The sequence below is a fragment of the Chiloscyllium plagiosum genome, unplaced genomic scaffold (genome assembly GCF_037043375.1).
Source record: "Chiloscyllium plagiosum isolate Xiang-an unplaced genomic scaffold, Cpla_swu_hap1 HiC_scaffold_1, whole genome shotgun sequence".
Classification (NCBI taxonomy): Eukaryota; Metazoa; Chordata; class Chondrichthyes; order Orectolobiformes; family Hemiscylliidae; genus Chiloscyllium; species Chiloscyllium plagiosum.
The window spans coordinates 26865193-26888472 of NW_028270139.1; the positions used below are offsets into that span (position 1 = coordinate 26865193).

General features: G+C 40.3%; 1 protein-coding gene across 32 annotated transcripts in view; it reads left to right on the forward strand.

The window, feature by feature from the left end:
- ank2b (ankyrin 2b, neuronal) overlaps nucleotides 1–23280 on the forward strand; it is an 877032-nt gene that overhangs the window by 770216 nt on the left and 83536 nt on the right. For 25 of the 32 annotated variants that reach the window (XM_087983074.1, XM_087982715.1, XM_087982867.1 and 22 more), the window contains 8 exons: nucleotides 4703–4927; nucleotides 6523–6621; nucleotides 10133–10287; nucleotides 14632–14843; nucleotides 14986–15190; nucleotides 18135–18231; nucleotides 19791–20019; nucleotides 21919–22044. In XM_087983074.1, the coding sequence (XP_087839200.1) occupies nucleotides 4703–4927; nucleotides 6523–6621; nucleotides 10133–10287; nucleotides 14632–14843; nucleotides 14986–15190; nucleotides 18135–18231; nucleotides 19791–20019; nucleotides 21919–22044 (1348 nt within the window). The remainder of the gene's footprint in view (nucleotides 1–4702; nucleotides 4928–6522; nucleotides 6622–10132; nucleotides 10288–14631; nucleotides 14844–14985; nucleotides 15191–18134; nucleotides 18232–19790; nucleotides 20020–21918; nucleotides 22045–23280) is intronic. The other 7 variants (XM_087983312.1, XM_087983545.1, XM_087983752.1 and 4 more) reach the window with 1 other exon arrangement.

Here is a 23280-nt window from a genome sequence, read left to right on the forward strand (position 1 = left end):
TAACACCTTCACTTCTTTGAATCTTGTTTTCCAGTTTGTAACAACTAACAGAGATATAACAACTAACTAAAAATGCTTTATGTAGTAACATTTGATTTTTTTTGTAAAGAAAACTTGATTGTCTTGTTTGGACTGACAAAATAGGATACAGTTTAAGCTTTGGACATAATCCATGATATGTCTACCAATTGCAAGATATTAAATGATTTGAGAAGTGCTTTTCATGTAATGTGTAATGTGATATGGTTACTTTAATATAATTACAAATGGGCTTATTTTAAAAATGAGCCATTTTAATCACTTAAAACCCAAACCTTGGACACATTTGACACCATCAGGGTGAAAATACAGCAGTCACCCCAAAAATGATATTTCCCATTTTCCTTGGGGTGGGAAAAGGGACTAATTGTGTTATGTATATTTTGTAGAGGCAGCTAGCTATTTAAATTGTCATCTGCCTCCACAGACTTAAAATTTTTGTAGCCTTGGACTCTGTCATATGCAGATTAGATCAGGTAAGAGCAAGTATGAACTTTGTGATTCATTCACATCACCAGGGCGCCGCCTCCACTTGGAGAGGTAAGGTACCCCACTAGAGTATGCTGCATCTTTTGGGGGGGAAGTAACATGTCCTTTGGAATTGTTAAAAGTAGACATAAACATGTGTAGAAAATACATAAACTCGATTTTGTCAAACTTGTGTGTCCTGTTAGCAAACTTGTCAAGATCAAATGTCAGAGGCAAGAGTGTAATGCTGGAAACGCACAGCAGGTCAGGCAGCATCCGAGGTGCAGGATGTTTTGGGCATAAGCACTTCAGATTGAGTCCTGAGTCCTATGAAGGGCTTATGCCTGAAATGTTGATTCTCCTACTCCTTGGATGCTGCCTGACCTGCTGTGCTTTTCCAGCATCATACTCTCTCCTCTGATCTCCAGCATCTGCAATCCTCACTTTCTCCTCTTCCAAGGTCAAGTGTCAACTGTCAGAAGTACCTATCACAAGGATCTGTCAAAGAAGCTAAGAAATGGGAACAGGAATAGGCCATTCAGCCAGTCAAGCCCACTCTGTGACTCAATGAGCTCATAGTTGGTCTTCTACTTCCACATCACTTTCCTGCACTGTCCTGCAGTAATTTTAATGCATAGAAATCTCTCAATCTCTGCATTGAACACACTTAATGACTCATCCATAGCAGCCATCTGGGGTGGATAATTCCAAAGGTTCACCACAGAGTTGGAAAGAAAATCTTGCTCATTTTGTCCTGAATTGCCTGTCACTTATTCTGTTTGGCGCCAGGTTAAACGGACCCGATAAATGGCAAATGTCACAATGCCAATGAATTCCAATGTTTGTTGCTATAATGGATATTTTTTATAGTAAGGCTTTATTGAATTTAAGGAATGTAAATTAATAGAATTTCCAAGTCTTTTCCAACATTAGTGAAACTTAGATTAGATTAGATTACTTACAGTGTGGAAACAGGCCCTTCGGCCCAACAAGTCCACACCGCCCTGCCGAAGCGCAACCTACCCATACCCCTACATTTACCCCTTACCTAACACTACGGGCAATTTAGCAGGGCCAATTCACCTGACCTGCACATCTTTGGACTGTGGAAGGAAACCGGAGCACCCGGAGGAAAGCCACGCAGACACGGGGAGAACGTGCAAACTCCACACAGTCAGTCGCCTGAGGCGAGAATTGAACCCGGGTCTCTGGCGCTGTGAGGCAGCAGTGCTAACCACTGTGCCACCGTGCCGCCCACAAAACCTGAGATATGCACTTCTAACATGATTATGTTATCATTGGAGATGGTGAGAAGGGAAAATAATTGGGCATTATGGCCCTGGAGAGATACTAGCCCCTTTATCAGTGTCCTAGTAATTAAGTGCTAGATGAGAAGATGCATTGATGATCTGCTTGATTCGCCAACAATTAATGCCCTTCAGTGGTCAATTAATGAGCAGTAAAGTGACTCAACTCATCATGAAACCTGATATCCTACTTCCCCAGCAGATGAAGGTTAATTTCCCAACTGAGAAACCAGGGTATTCTGTCTGCTGGATTGTTGTAGGGAGCTCCATTTTCCCCCACACGTGGGGCCAACTAGCGGCAGTTCTGAAGCAAGGGATTGACACTGAAGACCAATTCCACAGCTTTGCTTCTGAACTCCTTCTCCCCATGATTCTCACCCTGTGAGACTCAAAAAATAAAAACCTTGCCTTTAGCTGCTGAATGCCTTGACTCCTGGGCCTCGGGGAAGTTTATCTCTAAGACCCAGAAGCTGTTTGCCTCTGTCCATCACCACCTTCTGATGCAGGCCTCCTCTATTGAGGGTTGTGTTTCACCGATAAGTGGCATGATGAGTTTTCTCATTGGTGGAGGTGAGGAGTCAGTCACCCCTAAATATACCATCCCCTTCACTTGGACACCAAATTTATGTTTATAGAATTTTATTGATCTAATCTCCACATGGATCCCAGGGTCTTCTACAGCAGCAACAATATGAGTTGGATTGGTAAGCCTACAAGTAAAGAGTGGCAGATGGAGCATGATTAGCAATGAATTGAGTTAGGGGATTTAAAAAGTTTCTGGGTAGCGAGCTTTCCTTGACCTGGCAGGTTGTAAGGGGCTGTTTTATGGGAAATATGCTTTTGCACGAAGGCAAGTTAGGACTGGAGGGATGATTTATTCTTTAAAATTAAACTTCAATACAGTACCAGTGCATGAAGGCAATCCTTCTGGTCAGCTTGCCTCTGAACCCAGCAACTTTCAGTCTTGTTCTGGGCTTTTCCAACCAAACTTCCAGTGTGTCCCTCCACTCAGGAATAAAAATCTGACCTTCTGGGGCATTTCTTTGTGGGTCAGCTTTGTGGAACCAGAAGATGCCCCAACTTTGCGCTTTCAACCCCGGAGCAAAGATTGTGGCCATTTTGTCCATCTACCCACTATGAGTAGCTCAGTTTTAAATCTCCACAAGGTACTGACACAAAGTATACAGAGCCGTTTGTATGTTGTATGGGGAGGGTTGGGGGTTGGGAGGGAGTGGTAGTGAGGGAGAGAAGAACTCACTTTATTCGATTGATGATTTTGTTTTACATTTATAAAATCCTGTGCACAAGGTGATGAGATAAGAAATTATTTTGATCGTGAATATTGTCACGATAATTCTCTTATTTTTGCAATGTTGTTAAATCAAAACTGATATTTAGCCCCAATAATGGCTATGGTTTTAATGCTAATTTAAGTTTCAAAAAATTATATATATTATGGTAAAATGTAAAGTAAACCACTATCTCTGTTCTTAATAAAACTTTTAGTCTCCCTCTTTCTGATAATGAATATATCCCACACAGCACAGCTTCTTAGGGTGAACTGTACAGTGATAGTGGGGAATGATTTTAGTCATCACACTCCAGCAGAAATGGTCATTGGCAGTATTTGCAGATTTCATAAAGGTTACATTCTGATTAATAAGTGAGCAGTAGCCTTCACAAGTTGACAGTGGACTTCCTGCCCCTCAGTGACAGAAAGCCCTGGAGAGCTGCTGGCCAATCTGGTTAACTGGCAGCCAAGTGGTCTCAGCAGTGCCAAAATGCTGTAGTGGCCACTGCTGGGACTACACATTCCATGAGGATCATCTCCAGGTAAGTTCAGGGTTTTTGGTTGGAGAGGATCAAGCACCCTAGGCAGAGGACTATTGCAAGGAGTTGATTTTTAGAGACCAGGGAAGGCGGTACATTGGGGATGCACCATCTTTGTGTCGGTAGCTCTACATACAAATTATTTCTCTCTTGCTTTCATGATTAATTGGTGAAGTAGGGAGTAGGCAAACTTACTTCCGTCTTACCCTACCTACTGTATAATTTTGGAGGAGATGTAAAGGGGCCCTTAGGTGTCCTTTAATTGGCAACTCAAGACCTTCATAAGCCTAAGTGTAGGCAGACTGGCCTATGTTGCAATATGTTGTCCACCTGTTGCAATATGAGGGAGTTGCAAAATTCAGTTGTAATGTTTTTTTAATCTGTATTGAGCAATACATCATCAATGTGATTGATAAGAAATCTTGACTTGTACAACTGGAAATGCCAGATCTACCCCTGGTCTTTCTCCAGAACAGTTGGTTGATGCTTGCTATAATGGAAAATATTACAGTGTGAATTGTGTCTAATTTAATCACATATTTGACTGCATTAGGTTCCTGACTTTAAGCTGGAGACTTTGAACATAAGTAAATTTGTATAAAGAAAAGGGTTGTTTGTTGTGATCAATTGCATTGTACTCAACTTTCCCCTCCCTTCTCTGTGAATTCAGAGGACCCACAATTCATTCTTCCCACAGCCAGTACTTCAGGATCATTATCGTAGCAACTCTGATGTTACCAATAGAATCCCATTCAGTCTATCAAATAAATAAAAAAAAAAGTGCTATTTATTGAGACCACAGCTGAATGATGAATGGAAATATCACTTGGTCTTCCTGAAGGTGGGGTGAACTATTTGGCTGATGTCTAAGAATCCATTACAACCTGCACTTTTACATTAGAAATGTTCCTTGTGGTCACATATGGAGTAATTGTTCCCTTTCACAATTAAGATTCTGGTTTGTGTGAATAAACAGCCACCATTGCATTACTCCAAGCAAAAATAACACTCCATTGGAAGAATAAAGTGGATAATAAAAATGTTGTATTTACTTGCAGTTTCCTGGTTAGTTTCATGGTGGATGCACGTGGTGGATCCATGCGGGGCTGCCGACATAATGGCCTGAGAATTATTATTCCCCCTCGCAAGTGTACAGCACCAACACGCGTGACGTGCCGACTGGTCAAACGTCACAGACTGGCCACAATGCCTCCTATGGTGGAAGGAGAGGGCCATGCCAGTCGGCTAATTGAAGTTGGACCATCCGGTGCACAGTTCCTTGGGTAAGTTCCAACATATGCAAATCCGATGAACAAATCCAACATTTATCTTCTGATTGGTCTAACATACAGATATTATCAATCCAATGGCAACATTATGTCCTATTAACTTTGTTAAATCTAAAAATACATGTTTGCAATGAAGAAGGCAAAAAGATTACTTTGTCAACATATAATTCTTTGGACAAAGGTCAGCTTGCTAATATGCAATTACTGAAGAACTTGTGGTGCAGTGTGAGGAGTATGGTACAGTGACAGATGGTCTAATCATCATTTATTAAGCAATTCAAAATTTAAAATGTGTTTCAGTGTTGGTTGTGTAATGTAAATTTTGCATCTCTCACATGGTAAACTGTGCATTTGCAACACAAAGTAATTAAAATGCATTAAAACAATACAAAAGATTTTCTTTGTTCATCATAAGAGTACAATCATTAGTCATTAGCAAGCCACTATGGAACAAGAACCAAAGGAATATTACTCAATTGTGCAGCCTCAAATTATAATTTGCAATGTTTTCTTTAGTTTGTTATGTTAGGTATGTGCTCTATAAGAAGATAAGAATCTAGAGAAGGGTGTCTCCATTATGTTCCACAAGGCTTTCTGTTTTGATTAATCAACCCTACTTATCCATTGACATATCATAACCTTTAATCCTTTCTCTTTCCACTGCAATGAATGGGATTGAATTGTACATGAATTTTTAGAGTATCTTGTGTGGATTTTATTTGGATGGTTAATCAGCACTGTAGAATTATGACTTTTACTCAACATTAACTTGATACCTAAAAATCAATAATCAATTTAATAATGCCCAATAACGTCAACCGGCCAGTAAATATGTAGATTGTTTGATGGTCTAATCTTGCTGAAGCTAAGGAGTGTTAGGTGGATGATGACTGCAAAACCCTGTTAAGTATTAACACTACAGATATGTATTTGTACAGATCTGTACCAATACAGATATCTGCACTGGCATCCAGGTAGGGAAAAAAGTAGTATGTGTTATATGCATATGTTACATAGTACTTACATATGTGCTTCTTCACCACCCCTATCCCCTACCTTTCCATTCTCTGTCCATCTATTTTATGTCCCCATCTCTGGTTTCCTTTTGGCAAGTTAACCTTTTAATAAACTGGTATGAAACAGAAACATCTTTTGAACTGTCAAGATCTGTTATGGTGATTAACTTTTGCAGTGTAAAAGACAGGGGAGGAAATTAGGAAAATACAAGAGGAATTAAACATTCAATTGTTGTTTCAAGTGATAGTCCAGGCATGACAAAATCAATTTTCAATCAGCAGTTTTTAACTTTGAAGTAGAATATCTAGAACATTGACTATCAGTTATTGCTCATTCTCAATCACTAATATCACTAATAAAAGTCTTCATTGCACCCTTGTAAAATTCCTAATAATTTGTCAAACATTCCAGCATATTTTTTTAAAAAAGTATTGATTGCATGTTGATTTCATGCGAGGCAAGTAATATAGTTTGAATATCAAAAAAAGACTGCAACCAGGACAAAGACTAAATGTTTGTTGGTTTTATACTTCTTTTCATCTCTCTTCCACTGCTGCTTTGGATTTACTCAGTAAACTACACCTTCCTAACTCTCCTCCCCCGCTAAATGAGGGAGAAAGCTTGGTTAGCCGAATCCTGCAGCTTGGGCCTTCAGGAACCAAATTCCTTGGGTAGGAGAGACTCACAAAATGTTCAGAGAAGAATTCATTGGATGCCGCCATGCATATTCCCTGCAATCCTCTCCAACATCTTTACATTTAATTTTTTAACCCTTTTAACATTGTCCCTTATGCGTTTTAAATATTAGCCTTTTTGTGTTTATATGATATAAAATATATATAAAATGTTTATTTATATATATTTATATATAGATCACCTTTGCTCGAGATAAACTGTTGTGATGTTCTGTGGCTTTATGTCATGAGTGTTGCCGTCGCTGGGAATGCATGTGCTCAACGTAGTAAGGAACTTCCTTTGTCGCTTTCCTCCCCATCCATTCCTTATGTTAATTCCTTGTGTTAGTGGACATTTTATAATGTCCACTCAATCATATTTTCCTATCCTTGTTAAACTGTGTACTAAATTGTAGTCTGTAACAAAGTGAAATGGAAATTGAAAGAAGTTTTATTAGAAAGATGTAATACAAGTGTGCTGAACTTCTTGTGTCTTGTTACCTATCGATAGGCTAGGATCCTGAGAAGATTTAAAATAGTTAAGTCCTGTGTCTGAATAAGACTTAACTTTTTAAATCCCAAAATACAAGTTAATTCTAGTATCTTGCCTATTTATAAATAGTGTGGTTTAATTGTCTATTCCTGTACTTCATTTTTGTCCTGTGATTTTGCATTACTTTCCTTCATTTCTATATAACATGAGTTTTTTGTTTAGAAGTGGAAGCTATAGTCAGGATGGAGGCAAATAGTGTAAATATTTAATACGTGCATTGATAGTAATACAATCAGTTTGATTGTTCTGCCCATTCATTCCCTTCTCACTTTTTTTCTGTTTTTAATCTCAACGTTCCTCCCATTATTTTCTAGTTGCTGATCCATGTAATAATTTGGAAAATATTACAATTTCATTTGCAGTTATTTTTCTAATTACTGTTACTGCTCAATCTATTACTGTTCTCATGTTGCTTAATTTCTTTTTTTTTTTAAAACCACCCTCCGTGTCTGTGTTATTCTTGGTTGTTTTATTCCTTTGTCTTGTCATTGCACATCTGATGCCAAGTAGCACCATGTTCTGTGATCAGTCTCCATGTAAGAGAAAATATTGGACGAGGAGCTCTCTGATTACCAGCTAGTGGGCAATTTTATCTGTACTGTTATTTGATTATCAGACCTTTCAGCTCCTCTTCCTTTGGTAGGCAACATATGATTGACCAGCAAATACTTTAACAGAATCACTATGTGCAGAACCAACAAAAACAGTTACTGTTGTTACCACACAAGTTTGTGAAGACATTATTAGCTAAATTGAAAGCAGAGGTAAATGTGAATTATTTACTGAAGATTCCTTTGGTGTTTGTTGTTTCACTGTGTTAATGTATTTTAGAATTGCTCCACTGTTGAATTTCCATAAATTCTTGCAGTTTTGTCACTTAATTAAGAAGTAGCCCTTATTCAAATGTGACCTTGGATTTGTATTCTTACAAAAGACAAAAACTTAACTACCACCATGTAAGGTGAAAAACATGGGTTTTTTTTGAGATCAGAAACACACCTCCCGTAACTAGCTAAAGTTCGGATTTAAGCCTTGTCTTTATATCAAGATATGTCTTAAATGTGAACAAAGGAAAATGTGAGGCTATGAGGGGCCAACTCACTTTGGTTGATTGGAAATTGCTTTAAAAGATATGACAATAGGAAGGCATTGGCTATCATTAATAACACATTTTGATTCTTTTGAGGCACCGAAACCCAGCAGCAAGGGTGATTCAGCCATAGAAAACAGGGAATGTGGTAGAAACAGATATGATCGCATTGTTGAAAAGATATTTAGATAGATACACAAACAGACAGGGAGTAAAGGGATACAAACCATGTACAGGCAGATTGGATTAGTTTAAGATGGCATCATGGTCGGCACAGACATGATGGGTTGAAGTCTCTGTTCCTGTGATTTACTGTTCTATGTTCTATTATGTTAGTTCAATTTATATAATTATAAAAGGAAAATAAGCCTGAGGATTTGGAGTATCTTAGAATTCAACAAAGGAGAAGCAAAATAAAAAGAATGTACAACTTGAAAGAACATTAGCAAGAAACACACAACACAATTCTAAAAGCTTTTATAGATACATAAAAAGCAATGATTAACAAAGACAACTGTGGGCCCACTACTGGCAGAGTCTGCTAAAAGCTCAGGCACTCTTTACACTACTTGTTTAGCACTCCCTTCAAAGCTGCATAGTCCCTTTTTTTCCTTGGAACCAGAATGATACCATGGACAGTCATTAGTATCTCCCCAATCTGTACCCAGTCACCTTTGGCTGGTGAAATTCTGAAGGTACAAATCAGCTATTTGCCACTTATTTGCCACTTTGACAATTAGGACTATGGCCCTTCACAGGTTTAGGATGAGCTTTTTAGAAGGTTTAATTGGACACAATTGGGAAAAGCTCAGCATTCTTGTGTCACTGTCCTTCAGCCGTGGTGATTAATGCCAACACAGTGACTGCCTGGTATCTTGCATTTGGCATGTCACCTGGTCCCAGTATTTTTGGGGCTATCTTGCTTTTGTTCCCTACTTCAGAAGACCATCGGATATCAGTCCAAAACATGTTCAAAAAATATGATCAAAAGGCAAAATATTAAGTCTAAGTTCCTGCAGGATATTATTTCATCTGCATGTAGAAAAGAAATTCAGCACAAATGCATTATATAAACAGTTCATTCAGATACAATAGTGAATAGGTGGGAGAGTTGCAAAACAGCAAGAAAATTAAAGTCAACTCAAGTTTTCTTTTTGTATTTTGACCCTGAATCTCCTATCTGCAAGTTACACTCATTCATTTGTTGTTTTACTATTGATATTGTCTATGATATAATGTTTTTCATGAAAATATTAAATTTGTGTTAGTTTACCAAAGTTCAGAAGTGCTTCAAATCCTTGTGGAATGTGGACTGAAACCAGTAAGTCTATATTATAAACCTTTGGGATATTAGTTAATTGCAAAGAGCTTTACAAGACATTTCTCAGCAGCAATCCGTCACAAAGCATTTTAGTTTCTTGGCATTTCATTCAGTATCAATACCCCATCTTCATTTATTGAATTTTGGATGCATCACTGATTGCAATTTTAGTTGAAATTAATTCCATTCAGTCAATTAAAGAATAAGAGAATCAGTAATTTTGATCTCTATCACCCCACCATTAACCAGTTTTGGTGAAAATCTCAGTAGGAATGATTATTACCTCCCAGCACAAAAAAAGAGAGAAAATAAAAATTAAGCAAAATGCATTTAAGGTGCTTCACATTTCATAAGCTGCTAGATCAAAATAACATGACACAGAGGTTAACCCTACGTTAGTTATTCAGTCATCCCCATCCATGTTGAAAATGAATGCCAGCTCACTTTGTTACTGACTATATAAAATTTGTAAAGAGTAGCATTAGACATGATAGAATCAGGTCTGTTTCCACATTGTGCTCATTCTTAACATCTGGTGTTTCAGGCCTGTGATTGTAGAGATTCCACACTTTGCGGCTGTGCGTGGGAAAGAACGGGAACTGGTGGTGCTACGCAGTGAAACAGGGGAGACCTGGAAGGAACATCAGTGTGAATATACTGAGGAAGAATTGAATGAAATATTGAATGGGATGGATGAAGGTACCAACTTTGCTGGGTTGATGGGGAATGAGGGTAGTAATGAGACAAGTAATGAAAAATCAAAGGCCATCGTACTTATCTCGTTTCCTATTCAGATAATCATGAGTCAGACATTCATCCCAGCCTGCAAATTCATTTGGATCCATTAAATTTATGTAAAGATGTGCTTGTTCTGTGGGCTGGTGTGGCCTCACCCTTGGATCTTGATGGCAATCATAAAAGGAATTCATAATTTTTGAAGTAAGTGTTTGTGCTAAAAGTAAGGCTGTAACAATACCAATGTTAGTGTTACAGTGAGAAGGCAAATATCTTAACGTGCAACATCAATATTTGAACAGAATCATGTGCAGTTACAGATTATTTTGTTGCATGCAGAATAATTCCATCTATTTCTGCAAATCACAGAGTTCTCTCTCATCAATTCAGGAAAAAAAAATTGAAATGTTTATTTTCATTGTTAGTTTTAATGACCAGAATTTCTTTTTTTTACTTGATCAGAATTCTAGTTTATGGTTGTAAAATTAAGAATTTAGTTAGTTCTTTGGTGTAACTTGAGACTGTTGAATAAATTATGATCTTTCCATTCTGTCACACAGGCATCATAACCACGACTACTCCAACAATGCAGGTCATCAAACATTGTCAGATATAATTTTATTCCATCTTAAGTAACAGTAGTGCTCAAGCCAGAGTCAGCTGGTGCTGATGTCTGCAGACAACTTCACAAACCCATGATTAATAAGTTTTGTGTGACCCCAATATCAGATGAAGGTCAACAACTACTCCTGTAAAATTGCACACTCAATGATCTTGATTACACCAGTAGCTTAGGTCCTTTTAATCAGCAGTCTTCCCTAGAATCACATCATTCTTTGTCTCTTAAATCCTCAACACCCAACTTGCACCACCCTCAGCGTATACATTCTCAGACACTGACAATTTATATTTCAGCATGTAAAAATACAGGAGATTCCTGTAACCTGCCCTCATGGGTCGGCACGGTGGCTCAGTGGTTAGCATTGCTGCCTCACAGTGCCAGGGACCCAGGTTCAATTCCCACCTCGGGCAATTGTCTGTGTAGAGTTTGCACATTCTCCCTGTGTGAATTGGCCATGCTAAATTTCCCGTAGTGTTAGGTGCATTAGTCAGGGTTAAATGTAGGGGAATGGTTCTGGGTGGGTTGCTTTTTGGAGGGTCAGTGTGGATTTGTTGGGCCGAAGGGCCAACTGTAGGGAATCTAATCATAAGATGCGTCAGTTTTATCACACTCAAGTGTGAACACTGTACTACTTTTATGGCCCAAGGTATACTGAGGAATAGCAATCACAATCACTTTGGCAATCCATTCTTAGCTTTTCCCACCAGGCCTGAATTCTTCATGCTTGGCTGGCAATTCCGAACCTGGCTCCTTGAGAAATGTGAATGTACCTGAAATCCAAAAGTTCCTTTGCAGTGCAGGAAGTCAAGGGGAGTCACACCATGCCCCATTTTTCAGATACTATTTTCTGAGATTCAAAGATACAACTACTTTGACAGGTGTTCTGAAAGAGTAATTGTCGTAGAGTGTGATGCTTGAAAAGCACAGCCAGTCAGGCAGCATCCAAAGAGCAGAAGAGTCAATGTTTCGAACATAATGTCTTCATTGGGAATGAGGCGATGGCCCAAGGGGGCTGAGAGATAAATGGGAGGGGTGTGGGGCTGGGGGGAAGGTAGCTGGGAATGTGATAGGTAGATGAACGTGGGGGTGAAGGTGATACTTCGGAGAGGAGGGTGGAGTGGATAGGTGGGAAGGAAGATGGACAGGTAGGACAGTTCATGAGGGCGGTCCTTGGTGGAATGGGAGGGGGAGTTAGAGTTTGGCCACAGGACAGTGGGGTTGGTTAGTGCATGTGTTCCAGAGATATTCTCTGAAACATTCCACAATGATCTCCCCACGTATGTTTGGGACACGACCCATGCCCTTCCCCTCTTCCATGACTTTTATTCCCCTGGCCCCTAATGCCTCATCTTCAGTATGGACATCAGTCCCTGTACACATCTATCCGCCATGATGAAAGCCTCCAAGGCCTCTGTTTCTTTCCACTGACTCACTCATTCGAATGACAGAACTGGTCCTCACCTCAACAATTTCTCCTTTGACTCCTCCCACGTCCTCTAGACCAAAGGAGTTGCTATGGGCAGCTGCATGGGCCCCAGCTGTGCATGCCTCTTCGGGTATTTCGAACAGTCCATCTTCTGCAGCTACACTGGTACCATTCCCCACCTTTTCCTCCGCTACATTGATGACTGTATCAGCGCCACCTTGTACCCCCACAAGGAGGTTGAACAGTTCATCAACATCATGAATACCTTCCACCCTGACCTCAAGTTCACCTGGACCATCTCAGACACTTCCCTCCCCTTCCTGACCCCTCTATCTCCACTTCCAGTGACCGACGTAACACTGACAAATACTTCAAACCCACCAATTTCCACAGCTACCTGGACTACATCTCCCTCCCACCCTGCCTCCTGCAAAACGCTATCCCTTATTCCTGATTCCTTCACCTCCACCACATCTGCTCCCAGGAGGACCAATTCCACCATAGAACATACCAATGGCTTCCTTCTTCAAAGACCACAATTTCCCCTCCCACATGGTCAATGATGCCCTCTAGCATATTTCTTCTACTTTCCGTAGCTCTGCCCTTCAACCCCACCCCTCCAATCGCAACAAGGACAGAACCACCTTGGTCCTCACCTTCCACCCCACCAACCTCCAGATACAATATATCCGCCATTTCTGCCACCTACAAACAGACCCCACCACCAGACATATATTCCCCTCTCACCCCTTTCTGCATTTCAGAGAGATCATACCCTTCTTGACTCCCTTGTTAGGTCCACACCAACCCACCCTCCATTCCAGGCATGTGCCCCTGCCAGTGCAAAAATAGCAAAACCTGCACCCACACCTTCCCGTCCCCCCACCTCCACCCCCCACTCACCTCCATCCAAGGCCCCAAAGGATCCTTCCACATCTGACCGAGGTTACCGGTACTTCCACACATGTCATCTATCGTGTCCATTGCTCTTGATGTGGTCTTCTCTACATTTAGAAGACAGGACACCAACCTGCGGAACGTTTCAGAGAACATCTCTAGGACATGCAACAAGCAACCCCACAGCCCTGTGGCCGAACACTTCAACACCCCCTCTCGCTCCACCAAGGACCACCAAACTCTAGCCACCCGACGCCTGGAGAAAGAGCTCCTCATCTTTTGCCTTAGGACCGTCCCAATCACATCGGATCAATGTGGATTTCACCAGTTTCATCCTTTCCCCTCCCCCCACATTATTCTAGATCCAACCTTCCATCTCAGCACTGCCCTCTTGAACTGTCCTACATGTCAATCTTCCATCCCACCTATCCACTTCACCTTTCTCTCCGATGTGTCACTTTCACCCCTACCTTCATCTACCTATCGCAATCCCAGCTACCTTCCTCTTAGCTGCACACTCCCTCCCATTTAACTCTCAGCACCCTTGGGCCACCCCCTCATTCCTTATGAAGAACTTATGCTTGAAACGTCAACTCTCCTGCCCCTCGGATGCTGCCTGACTGGCTGTGCTTTTCCAGCACCACATTCTTCCACTCTGATCTCCAGCATCTTCAGTCCTCACTCTCTCCTGAAATTGGGCAGGTAAATCTGGAATTGGGAAGCTGTTGGTTAAGAGATAAAGTACCAGGTGGGTAAGATGCCAGGGTGGCAGGTGTTTAAAAATGCCAGATAAATGATGGAGTTCTAGGAGTTGGTGCAATGGCAGCTATTGACGGGGATGTGTCAGCTCAAAGGGTTCAAGCCAGCAGTGGGTAGTGTTGAGGAATGCATGGATAGGTGTCGAGGTCTGCGCTTTTTTTTTGAGGAATCGGGAGGGCTGTTGGAAAAGGTGATGTCTATCTTTTTGTATCAGCTTAATTCCGTACAACCAATGACTGTCTGGCTTATTTGAATATTTGAGCAAATATATTCACCACTCAGAATTAGTACATTGACCATTTGAACTGAAGCACCAACATTAAAATATAAATATCATATTTGAAATATTAAAACTACTTTGGCCTTGGGCCATGCATTGTCATTTTAAAATGTACAACTTCACATTGATTTTATGGATCTAAATTGAATAAGCAATACTTTCTGAAAAAATATTAATGTATTGACTGAATTGTATCCAAGAGTTTTGGTAGTTTTTTTTAAAAGAAACAGATCCTACTGATCGGTAGAATGTAAATTTTTTGCCCAAAGTACACCATTTGAACAGAAAAAATTGCAGTAATGGTGTTTTCTTTACTATTTACAGTGCTTGACAGCCCAGAGGAACTTGACAAAAAACGTATTTGCCGCATCATCACCAGGGATTTCCCACAGTACTTTGCAGTTGTGTCCAGGGTCAGGCAGGACAGTAACTTGATTGGGCCAGAAGGAGGTGTATTGAGCAGTACTGTTGTACCACAGGTTCAAGCTGTCTTCCCTGAGGGAGCATTAACTAAAAGGATTAGAGTTGGCCTCCAGGTAACTAATCTCCCGGAGATTTAAACAACGTGGCACGCCAGGGGCCAGTCATTAGCATGTTTAAAAAGGAATATTAGTTCACCGTTTTACAAATACTCCTAGCTAAAAATATTTTTTGCTGTTTTCCTTTATTAATGTCCAGGCCCAGCCCATGCATGTTGAGCTAGTCAAGAAAATTCTTGGTAACAAGGCAACCTTTAGTCCAATAGTCACCCTGGAGCCTCGAAGAAGGAAATTTCATAAACCAATAACAATGACAATTCCTATTCCAAAATACTCTGCTGAAGGGCTAATGAATGGCTACGGTGGAGACACTCCAACTCTCAGGTTACTTTGCAGTATAACAGGTAAGAAACCAATACATGTTAATAAATGGTGACACAAAAACTACTGCCAGATACTAATCTCGTGGAGTCTGCCATCAGCCTGACAGTCTGGCCGATTTTCATTGCATTGAAATGACCACAATATGACCACTGGGATACACCATTTCCAGAACTTTTCCAAGTGCTCATACATATTTACCTAATTATTTTCCATCCCTGTCCATCATCCAACTTTCACATATCATTGAAATTTCTCTGTGGCACATGCTTTCAATTTTCTCATCTGTGTGATACCTTACTGAACACCTTCAGAAAATTTATTCAGATCATCATCGCCTAAAATCCATGCATTTTATCTTATGTAATAGAATCCAAGATTTGTCCGCTAACCATGATGGTCAAAGGCCTCAATTTACTTTCCCAGTTCAGGCACATGAAAACAAAAGGGTTCATGGGCTCTACAAACCTGATTTTAAAAATAACAATCTGTACTTCCCGTTTCTGGTCTGTGTGTGCAGGCTCAATTGGAAAATGGCTGGGCAACCCAAAAAGAGAGGTTCTCTGCCATGCCACACATTCGGACCGATGTTTATGAATTTATCCTGCTCTCGATACCTGTACATCAACATTTCATTGACTATTTTTAACACCTAAGATGCCGTTTTCATATTTAAGAACTGCTGATGCCTCATTAATAAGGGGCCACACATTTAAGACCAAGCTGGGGAGGGTTTCTTTTCTGAGGGTAATGAATCTGTGGAATTCTTTACCCCAGAAGACTGTTGAGACTAGGTCACTAAACAAATTCAAGGCTGACACAGACAGTTTTAAGGGAGTCTAGTTTTACAGGGATAAGGCAGGAAAGTGAATTTGATCAGCCTGGATCTCATTGAATGGAGGAGCAAATTTGATTGACTGAATTGTCTACTTCTGCTTCTACATCTTATGGTCTTTCAGCAGTTGGAACCCCAGGGCTTGATATGTGCAGATTTGCAAGTCAACTGCTAATAATGATGAGCAGGAATTGCTCTCAGAATTCACACCTCTATTTCTGACAGCTCAAAATGTTGTGAGGTGGAATGGAGTGAAGGGGGTGCTGTCTTCAAACACTGTCTTCATACTTTGGCTGTTAAAAGGATTTTACCGACAGTGTGAAAGTCACAAACTGATTTAGTAGGTGTAAATTCTCATGAAGGGTAAATATTACCATGAGATTTTAGAGTAATTATCTGTAGCTTATTAAATTGCCATGCACAACAATAAAGGAAAATAGGCTTAAGCTGGTAGTGAGAATTTAAAAAATAATGCTTTGCTTGATTACTTTGACTTCACAGCATCCTGGCAGAATCTTTCCTTCTACTATATCAAACAGCACAATTTGTGATAATGTCTGTGATGCATTATCATTTGTTTCTCTTTATTCATTCACTGGCTGGGCGATCATCTATTACCTATTCCTACCTGCAATTCTCCATGGATTCTCAAGGGCAATTAAGGGGTGAGCAACAAATGCTGAGTTAGCCAGAAAAGCCCTTATTCAATGAATTAATGGGATACTTTTAATATAAATGAATATATTTGACCACAGCATCTTTTTTTGCAGTCCCTTTATCTGGGTCCAGCCTTGTTGATTCCTGGTTATTCTTTGAGAGACATGGAATGGCTTTCACCAAAGGAGAAGGCATTTCAACCATTATATCCATTCCAACCAAAAAGGACCCATCAAGGCTAGTCACAAACCCCAGCCTCTATAGCCTTGTAGGTTAAGGCACCTCAAGTACATATCCTTGGGTGTGTACTGTGGGGTGACAGATTTCCCCCCAGTGGACACGGAACATTCCCAATGGACACTGGGTCCCAAAAGAGCTATCCCCTTTCTTTGCCTGCCAGCAGCCTCAGCCCAGAAAGCTCAAACCTCTGCCTTTCCTTGTGGATAGAAACTTGAAAATAGTGTTGAATCAGGCCATTGAGTGGTAACTGAATGTCCACTTGAAGGCATTCAATTAACCCAAGTGCAGGCTGGTCACTTGATATATAAGCTCTCACTGGTGGTAGGGGTCTGGGGTAAACAGTGTTAGATTTTCAGGCATACATGACCACAGTAACCTTAAGTTAAGCAGTTGACCTATTGCATATTCAGGCACACTTTAGGTGTGAGGAGGTCACACTTTAGTTATGATATACTGGCTATTTAGACAAAGTACTCACCCATGACAATTACAGATAGTTCACTGATACCTGAGGAAGAGCAGGCAGCTGGTACAGAGTGTGTGGTCTCATTAATATTGTGAAGGCAGCATCCTGCACTCTGCTGAACTTTTGGGAATCTCTTTTGATCTGATTCCATCTGAAGGAGATGGATCCCTGACGAAGACCATGCTCTGACTCTGAGCACTTGTTGATATTACACGGTTTCTTGAGGAAGTTAGTGTCAATCACCCATTTGAATCCTCCTTGCCGAGGGACTAGAAGGGTTCAAATGAAAATGCCAGGGACGGCAGGATGAGGTGCCAAAGTAAGTTAATTGGCCACTTAAGGACTTCAGTAGACCTAATGGTGGGCAAGCTACAGAGAGTCTGCCTGTAAATCTCAGGCAGGATCAGGTAGCTGGTGTGAAAGCTGGATATTACATGCCCCTGTTTTCAAACCAACACTGGAAAGCGTAACGTCTAGCCCATGTACTCAAAACTTTTCAAACATTTAACGCAAAAGTGCTATTAATTCTCATTATAGTTCAAGTTGATGAACAGTTTGAGAAACACCACAGATGTCCCTTACATTCAGGCTTTCTGTAATCTAACTTTTAGTGTGGGCCCATTTATATTGCAAATTGTTTGTACCTCTTTCTCCAATTTAACAACATGCAGATACACTGTGAGGCAAATGTACTCTCTCTGTGAGTCTCTTGTAACAAAATATTTTACAACTTTTGAATAATACTTGCTGGCTTTGTCTTGCTTCCCAGGTGGAACAACGCCAGCCCAATGGGAAGATATAACTGGAACTACGCCTTTATCATTTGTCAATGAGTGTGTTTCCTTCACAACAAATGTGTCAGCCAGGTAAAGATTTTGGAGAGCTTTAAAACAATGTACCCATGATTTCTCAAGGTACATTAGCCTGCAGAACAAACTGCAATGCCACCAAGTTAACTGGCATACAAAACACCACATTTGGGAGCAGAGAATTGCAAAGAGTTAAGTCAGTGGCTGACCTATGGTAAATAGTGTTCAGTGTGAGAAATATATGGTCATCAACTTTGGACTGTAGCAAGGAAAAACCAGGTACTTTCTAAATGGTGAGATAGTGAGAACTATGGATGAGGAGAGAGATTTAGAAGATTTTCTGCAGAAATTGCCGAAGTTTAATAGAAATGTAAAAAGAATGAAAAAGCTGATTGACTAATATTCTTATATCAAAGGGGTCAGAGTGCAAAGAGGTGATATTTATTTTGCAGTTCCTTAAAGCTCTTGTCAGATTATATCTGGAATACTACAGTCAGTTCTAGGAAGCATGTCCCAGGAAGGACACCTCAGGAAAGAGTTATGGGTATTGAAGGAAGGTGCAATTTGGAGTTATCAATCGCAATAGGACCAAAAGATCAAATGTTGAAGACAGTTCGCATAGATTAGGCCTATTTTCCATTCAGTAGAAAAGATTAAAGGGATAATATAATTAAGATCTAAATGATCATTAACACATTTAGGGTGTAGGTTTGCTCGCTGAGCTGTAGGCTTGATATCCAGACGTTTCATTACCTGGCTAGGTAACATCATCAGTGGCGACCTGCAAGTGAAGCAAAGCTGTTGTTTCCTGCTTTCTATTTATATGTTTGTCCTGGATGGGGTTCCTGGGGTTTGTGGTGATGTCATTTCCCCCTGTTCGTTTTCTGAGGGGTTGATAGATGGTATCTAGATCTGTGTGTTTATGGCGTTGTGGTTGGAGTGTCAGGCCTCTAGGAATTCTCTGGCATGTCTTTGCTTAGCCTGTCCCAGGATAGATGTGTTGTCCCAGTCGAAATCATGCCAGCAAAGACATGCCAGAGAATTCCTCGAGGTCTGGCACTCCAACCACAACGCCATAAACAAACACATAGATCTAGATACCATCTATCAACCCCTCAGAAAACGAACAGGAAATGACATCACCAGGTACCCCATCCAGGCCAAATATATAAATAGAAAGTAGGAGACAGCAGTCGCCACTGATGATGTTACCTTGCCAGGTAATGAAACGTCTGGATATCAAACCTACAGCTCAGCGAGCAAACCTACACCCTAAACCTCAACCTGAGCTACAAACCTTGCATTAACACATTTGGCTGAGAAAATGTACTTCCTTTGGTGGCCAACCCAAACCAAAGCTCTAAGTTTAAAATTAAAGCTCAGTTGATCATCAGGTAATGTCAGGAAATATTTCTTTAAACCGTGCAAATTGAGATTTTATCTCAAGAAACCTGTTGAGGATAGGTCAATGAAAAGTTTAAAATGGGATTTTGTTACATAAAACTTAATGTAATCAGCTTTTGTATTCAACCCTGAACAATTCAGTACTCCAATCCAATAAATAGCAGGTGTCTGGCTGAGACTGAATAAAGTGTTTCTTGTTTTGCTTGTTGCAGGTTCTGGCTCATAGATTGCCGGCAGATCCAAGAATCTGTCAACTTTGCCACTCAAGTGTACAGAGAAATTATCTGTGTACCATACATGGCCAAATTTGTAGTTTTTGCCAAATCACTTGATCCAATCGAGGCACGATTGAGATGTTTTTGTATGACAGATGACAAGGTGGACAAGACATTGGAACAGCAGGAAAATTTCACGGAGGTTGCAAGGAGCAGGGATGTAGAGGTACGAGAATAAATGAATGAATGAATTCATGTAGAAGGATCATATCGGATTTGAAACATTAACTCTGTTTCTTTCTCCACAGACACTGCTAAACCCATTGAGTTTCTCCTGCTATTTTTTTTTTTGGGTTTCCTTTCATATTTCTAGAAACTGCCATGTTTTGCTTTTAATGAATGAGTTTAATGACGAGACAGTGCTTTGGCGTACAGAGGAAATTACATGGGAAATCCCACATTTTATGCTGCGTAAAATTAAGTTTATTGATAACCTTGTAAAGAGGGCCCAAGCCAGTTGTTCCAAACAAGCTTTATGCTGAAATAAGGTGCATTAAAACCAATCTGTGGAATAAGGGCTCCTTTGACTATTTCTCACTGTACATTAAGAAACTAATGAAAAGGCCAGAGGCCATCACTTTTGATCTTGGAACGTGCCTAATCTACCTCTGATAAGGACTTCCAAAGGCTCGAACAACAAGTGAAGCTAGTTGTTTCATGCTGCTACTGAAGTAGCAAATGAGTGATGTTTGCCGTTAATAGGATGCTGTTGTCAAGTGATGATGATGTTCCATCTGTCACACAAATGAGTAATATGGTATATAAATTTCGGTGTCAGTGTGAATACAACAATATAGGCTGTACATCCCAAAGACTGGTGGATTGTATCAAATGGCATATGCTTTCACCTCTTTGTAATAAGCAAGGTATGGACAGTACCCAAGCATCTTGTGGTAGCAAAACTTCAAACACGGTGCTAAACATTAGATGTGATTCTGTAATTAGACAACATTTGCTAAATAATCCAAATTGTGTGAAAAATCATGAAGAACAATTTAGGATTGCCAGTTGGGCTCATAGTATGACACATGTGCGCCTACTTGATGCTACATACATTAACACCCAGGGCTCTGTTCTTCTCAGAGATCGACTTGCTGATTAAATCATGGGGAGCATGGTGGCTTGGTGGTTAGCACTGCTGCCTCACAACACCAGGGACCCAGGTTCAATTCCAGCCTCTGGCGATTGTCTGTGTGGAGTTTGCACATTCTCCCCGTGTCTGCATGGGTGTTGCGGTTTTCTCCCACAGTCCAAAAATGTGCAGATCAGGTGAATTGGCCATGCTAAATTGCCCATAGTGTTGGTGCATTAGTCAGAGGGAATGGGTCTGGCTGGGTTACTCTTCAGAGGGTCAGTGTGGACTTGTTGGGCTGAAGGGTCTGTTTCCACACGAGGGAATCTAATCTAAACTGAATAAAACAAGCAAGGTGCCAACCATTTCTCAGAGCGATACCGTAACTAATTAGAGTCCACCTATTAAATTAGAAACAAAGCTTTGACAGTTCATTGTTTGTCATCGTCTAACTGATGTATTCCCTATGGCAATGCCCTGTACCAATCAAGATCCATTTGCCAGTTAACCAGCCCCCTCCTCTCATATTGTATAAATGTTGTTTTCCCTTAACATTTGTGTTGAGAATTTTCTTGATGAAGGCAGGATGAGAAGCTTAGAAGAAGTCTTTTTCTCAGTAATGCTCAAATTTTGTATAATTAGTTCTTTGATTCAATTTTATATTTGTTCTGACTATAATGAGAATCACATCTGTTTAAAATATAATTTAAATAGTAGTATGTTCATATGAAGGCCTGGTCTGACTCCAAGTTAAAATACATTATTTTTCGAAATTCATTCAAAGCTCTTGTTAAATTTAAATTAACATTTAGTATTTCAGATTCACTGTGATCGTTCCTGGCACCATTCTCCTCTATCAGCCCTCTCCTTTCTTCCTAACTCCCTCACTCTTCCTTTTCCTTCCTCACAGTAATTAAAATCATAGAGACTGGATGAATCAGAAAAAATATACTAATAGCATTAATATTTGTGCCTAAATCTCTGTTTTTGTAGGTATTGGAGGGCAAGCCCATTTATGCTGACTGTTTTGGCAACCTTGTGCCTCTCACAAAGAGTGGACAACATCATCTTTTCAGTTTCTATGCTTTCAAAGAAAATAGACTTGCACTGTTTGTTAAGGTACAGTAAATTACCTTATTTGCACCAACAGATGGTAAATATATGTAGACTTCACATTTATCTATTTTATTCCTTACATACCCCTCAACCTGCCCTCAAGTTTCAAAACTGCTGTGAATCCTTCTGGGTCATAGTTGGAAGTCATTTACCCTTCCAGTATTTTTCCAAAGTTACCATTTCATGTGTTCAAGCCCAGAGATTGAACATTAGAAATATATTTAACCACAGAATCATTAGATTACTAACCATGCAACAATTGCTGCACAAGTCTTTGGATGTTATCTTAACCTGGATCCTTCACAGATTTTTTTTTTTCCCCTTATGTAACCTACTGAAAAATACTCAGTTGAAATTAGATAACATTTCAGTCGCTGGAAAAGACGCCTCGGACCTCATAGTCTCTAAAATTGTGTAAATTATTCACCAGTGATGGAACACATAATCATCATCATTTTCCAAACAAATTAATCTGTTTTTCACAAGTTAAGCTTAAAGAAAATTCTGGTGAACTAGACTGACATTGTTTGTGAAGTATGAACATTTTCAGCATATTTGTGGAAGGTTGTAAATTAAAAAATCCACAGCACCATAAAACACCATTGATTCCAGTTCATCAGCTACTTGTTGCACAGCATTAGAATGTTGAATTCTGTGGCTGGATTGTACACTGAAGATGGGTTTGTTGCAGTCCACTGTAAATGGTGAAAGGGATGGGGCAAGCTCACCCCTACTAGCTGCCGCTCACCATATGTTTATGCAATAATCCATTTGTAAGTATGAGGTGGGAATTCCATCCCCCTTCAGCAGGATATACTAACTCATGGAGTTGCTGGTCAGTCAGTGCCAACAGCTTTGCACGTTGACAGTGGCAGAAGGAGCAGATAGTGTTGGATGTTATATTCAGCAATGGACCCAGACATTCATGTATGGCTAGAGTGTCACTGGGACCAGAATTGATGATGGTGTGGAGAAGTTGGGGAGGGTGCTGAGAGAAGCACGTTGGAAAGGGTAGTGGTGAAGGGTGGATTAAGCGAAAAGAGTGAGGAGGAGGATTTGGCAGAGACTCCCCACACCTCTGCTTAAAAGCCCTAATGAATTAGCAGTTAAGAGCCTCAATTGGATCTTTGGTGAATCACCTGAAACATGCCCCACCATTCATAAAAAATATGATTCAATGAGCAAGCATGCCACTGAGGGCACAACACTCTAATTTACAGGTCTATCTAATTGTTTGCC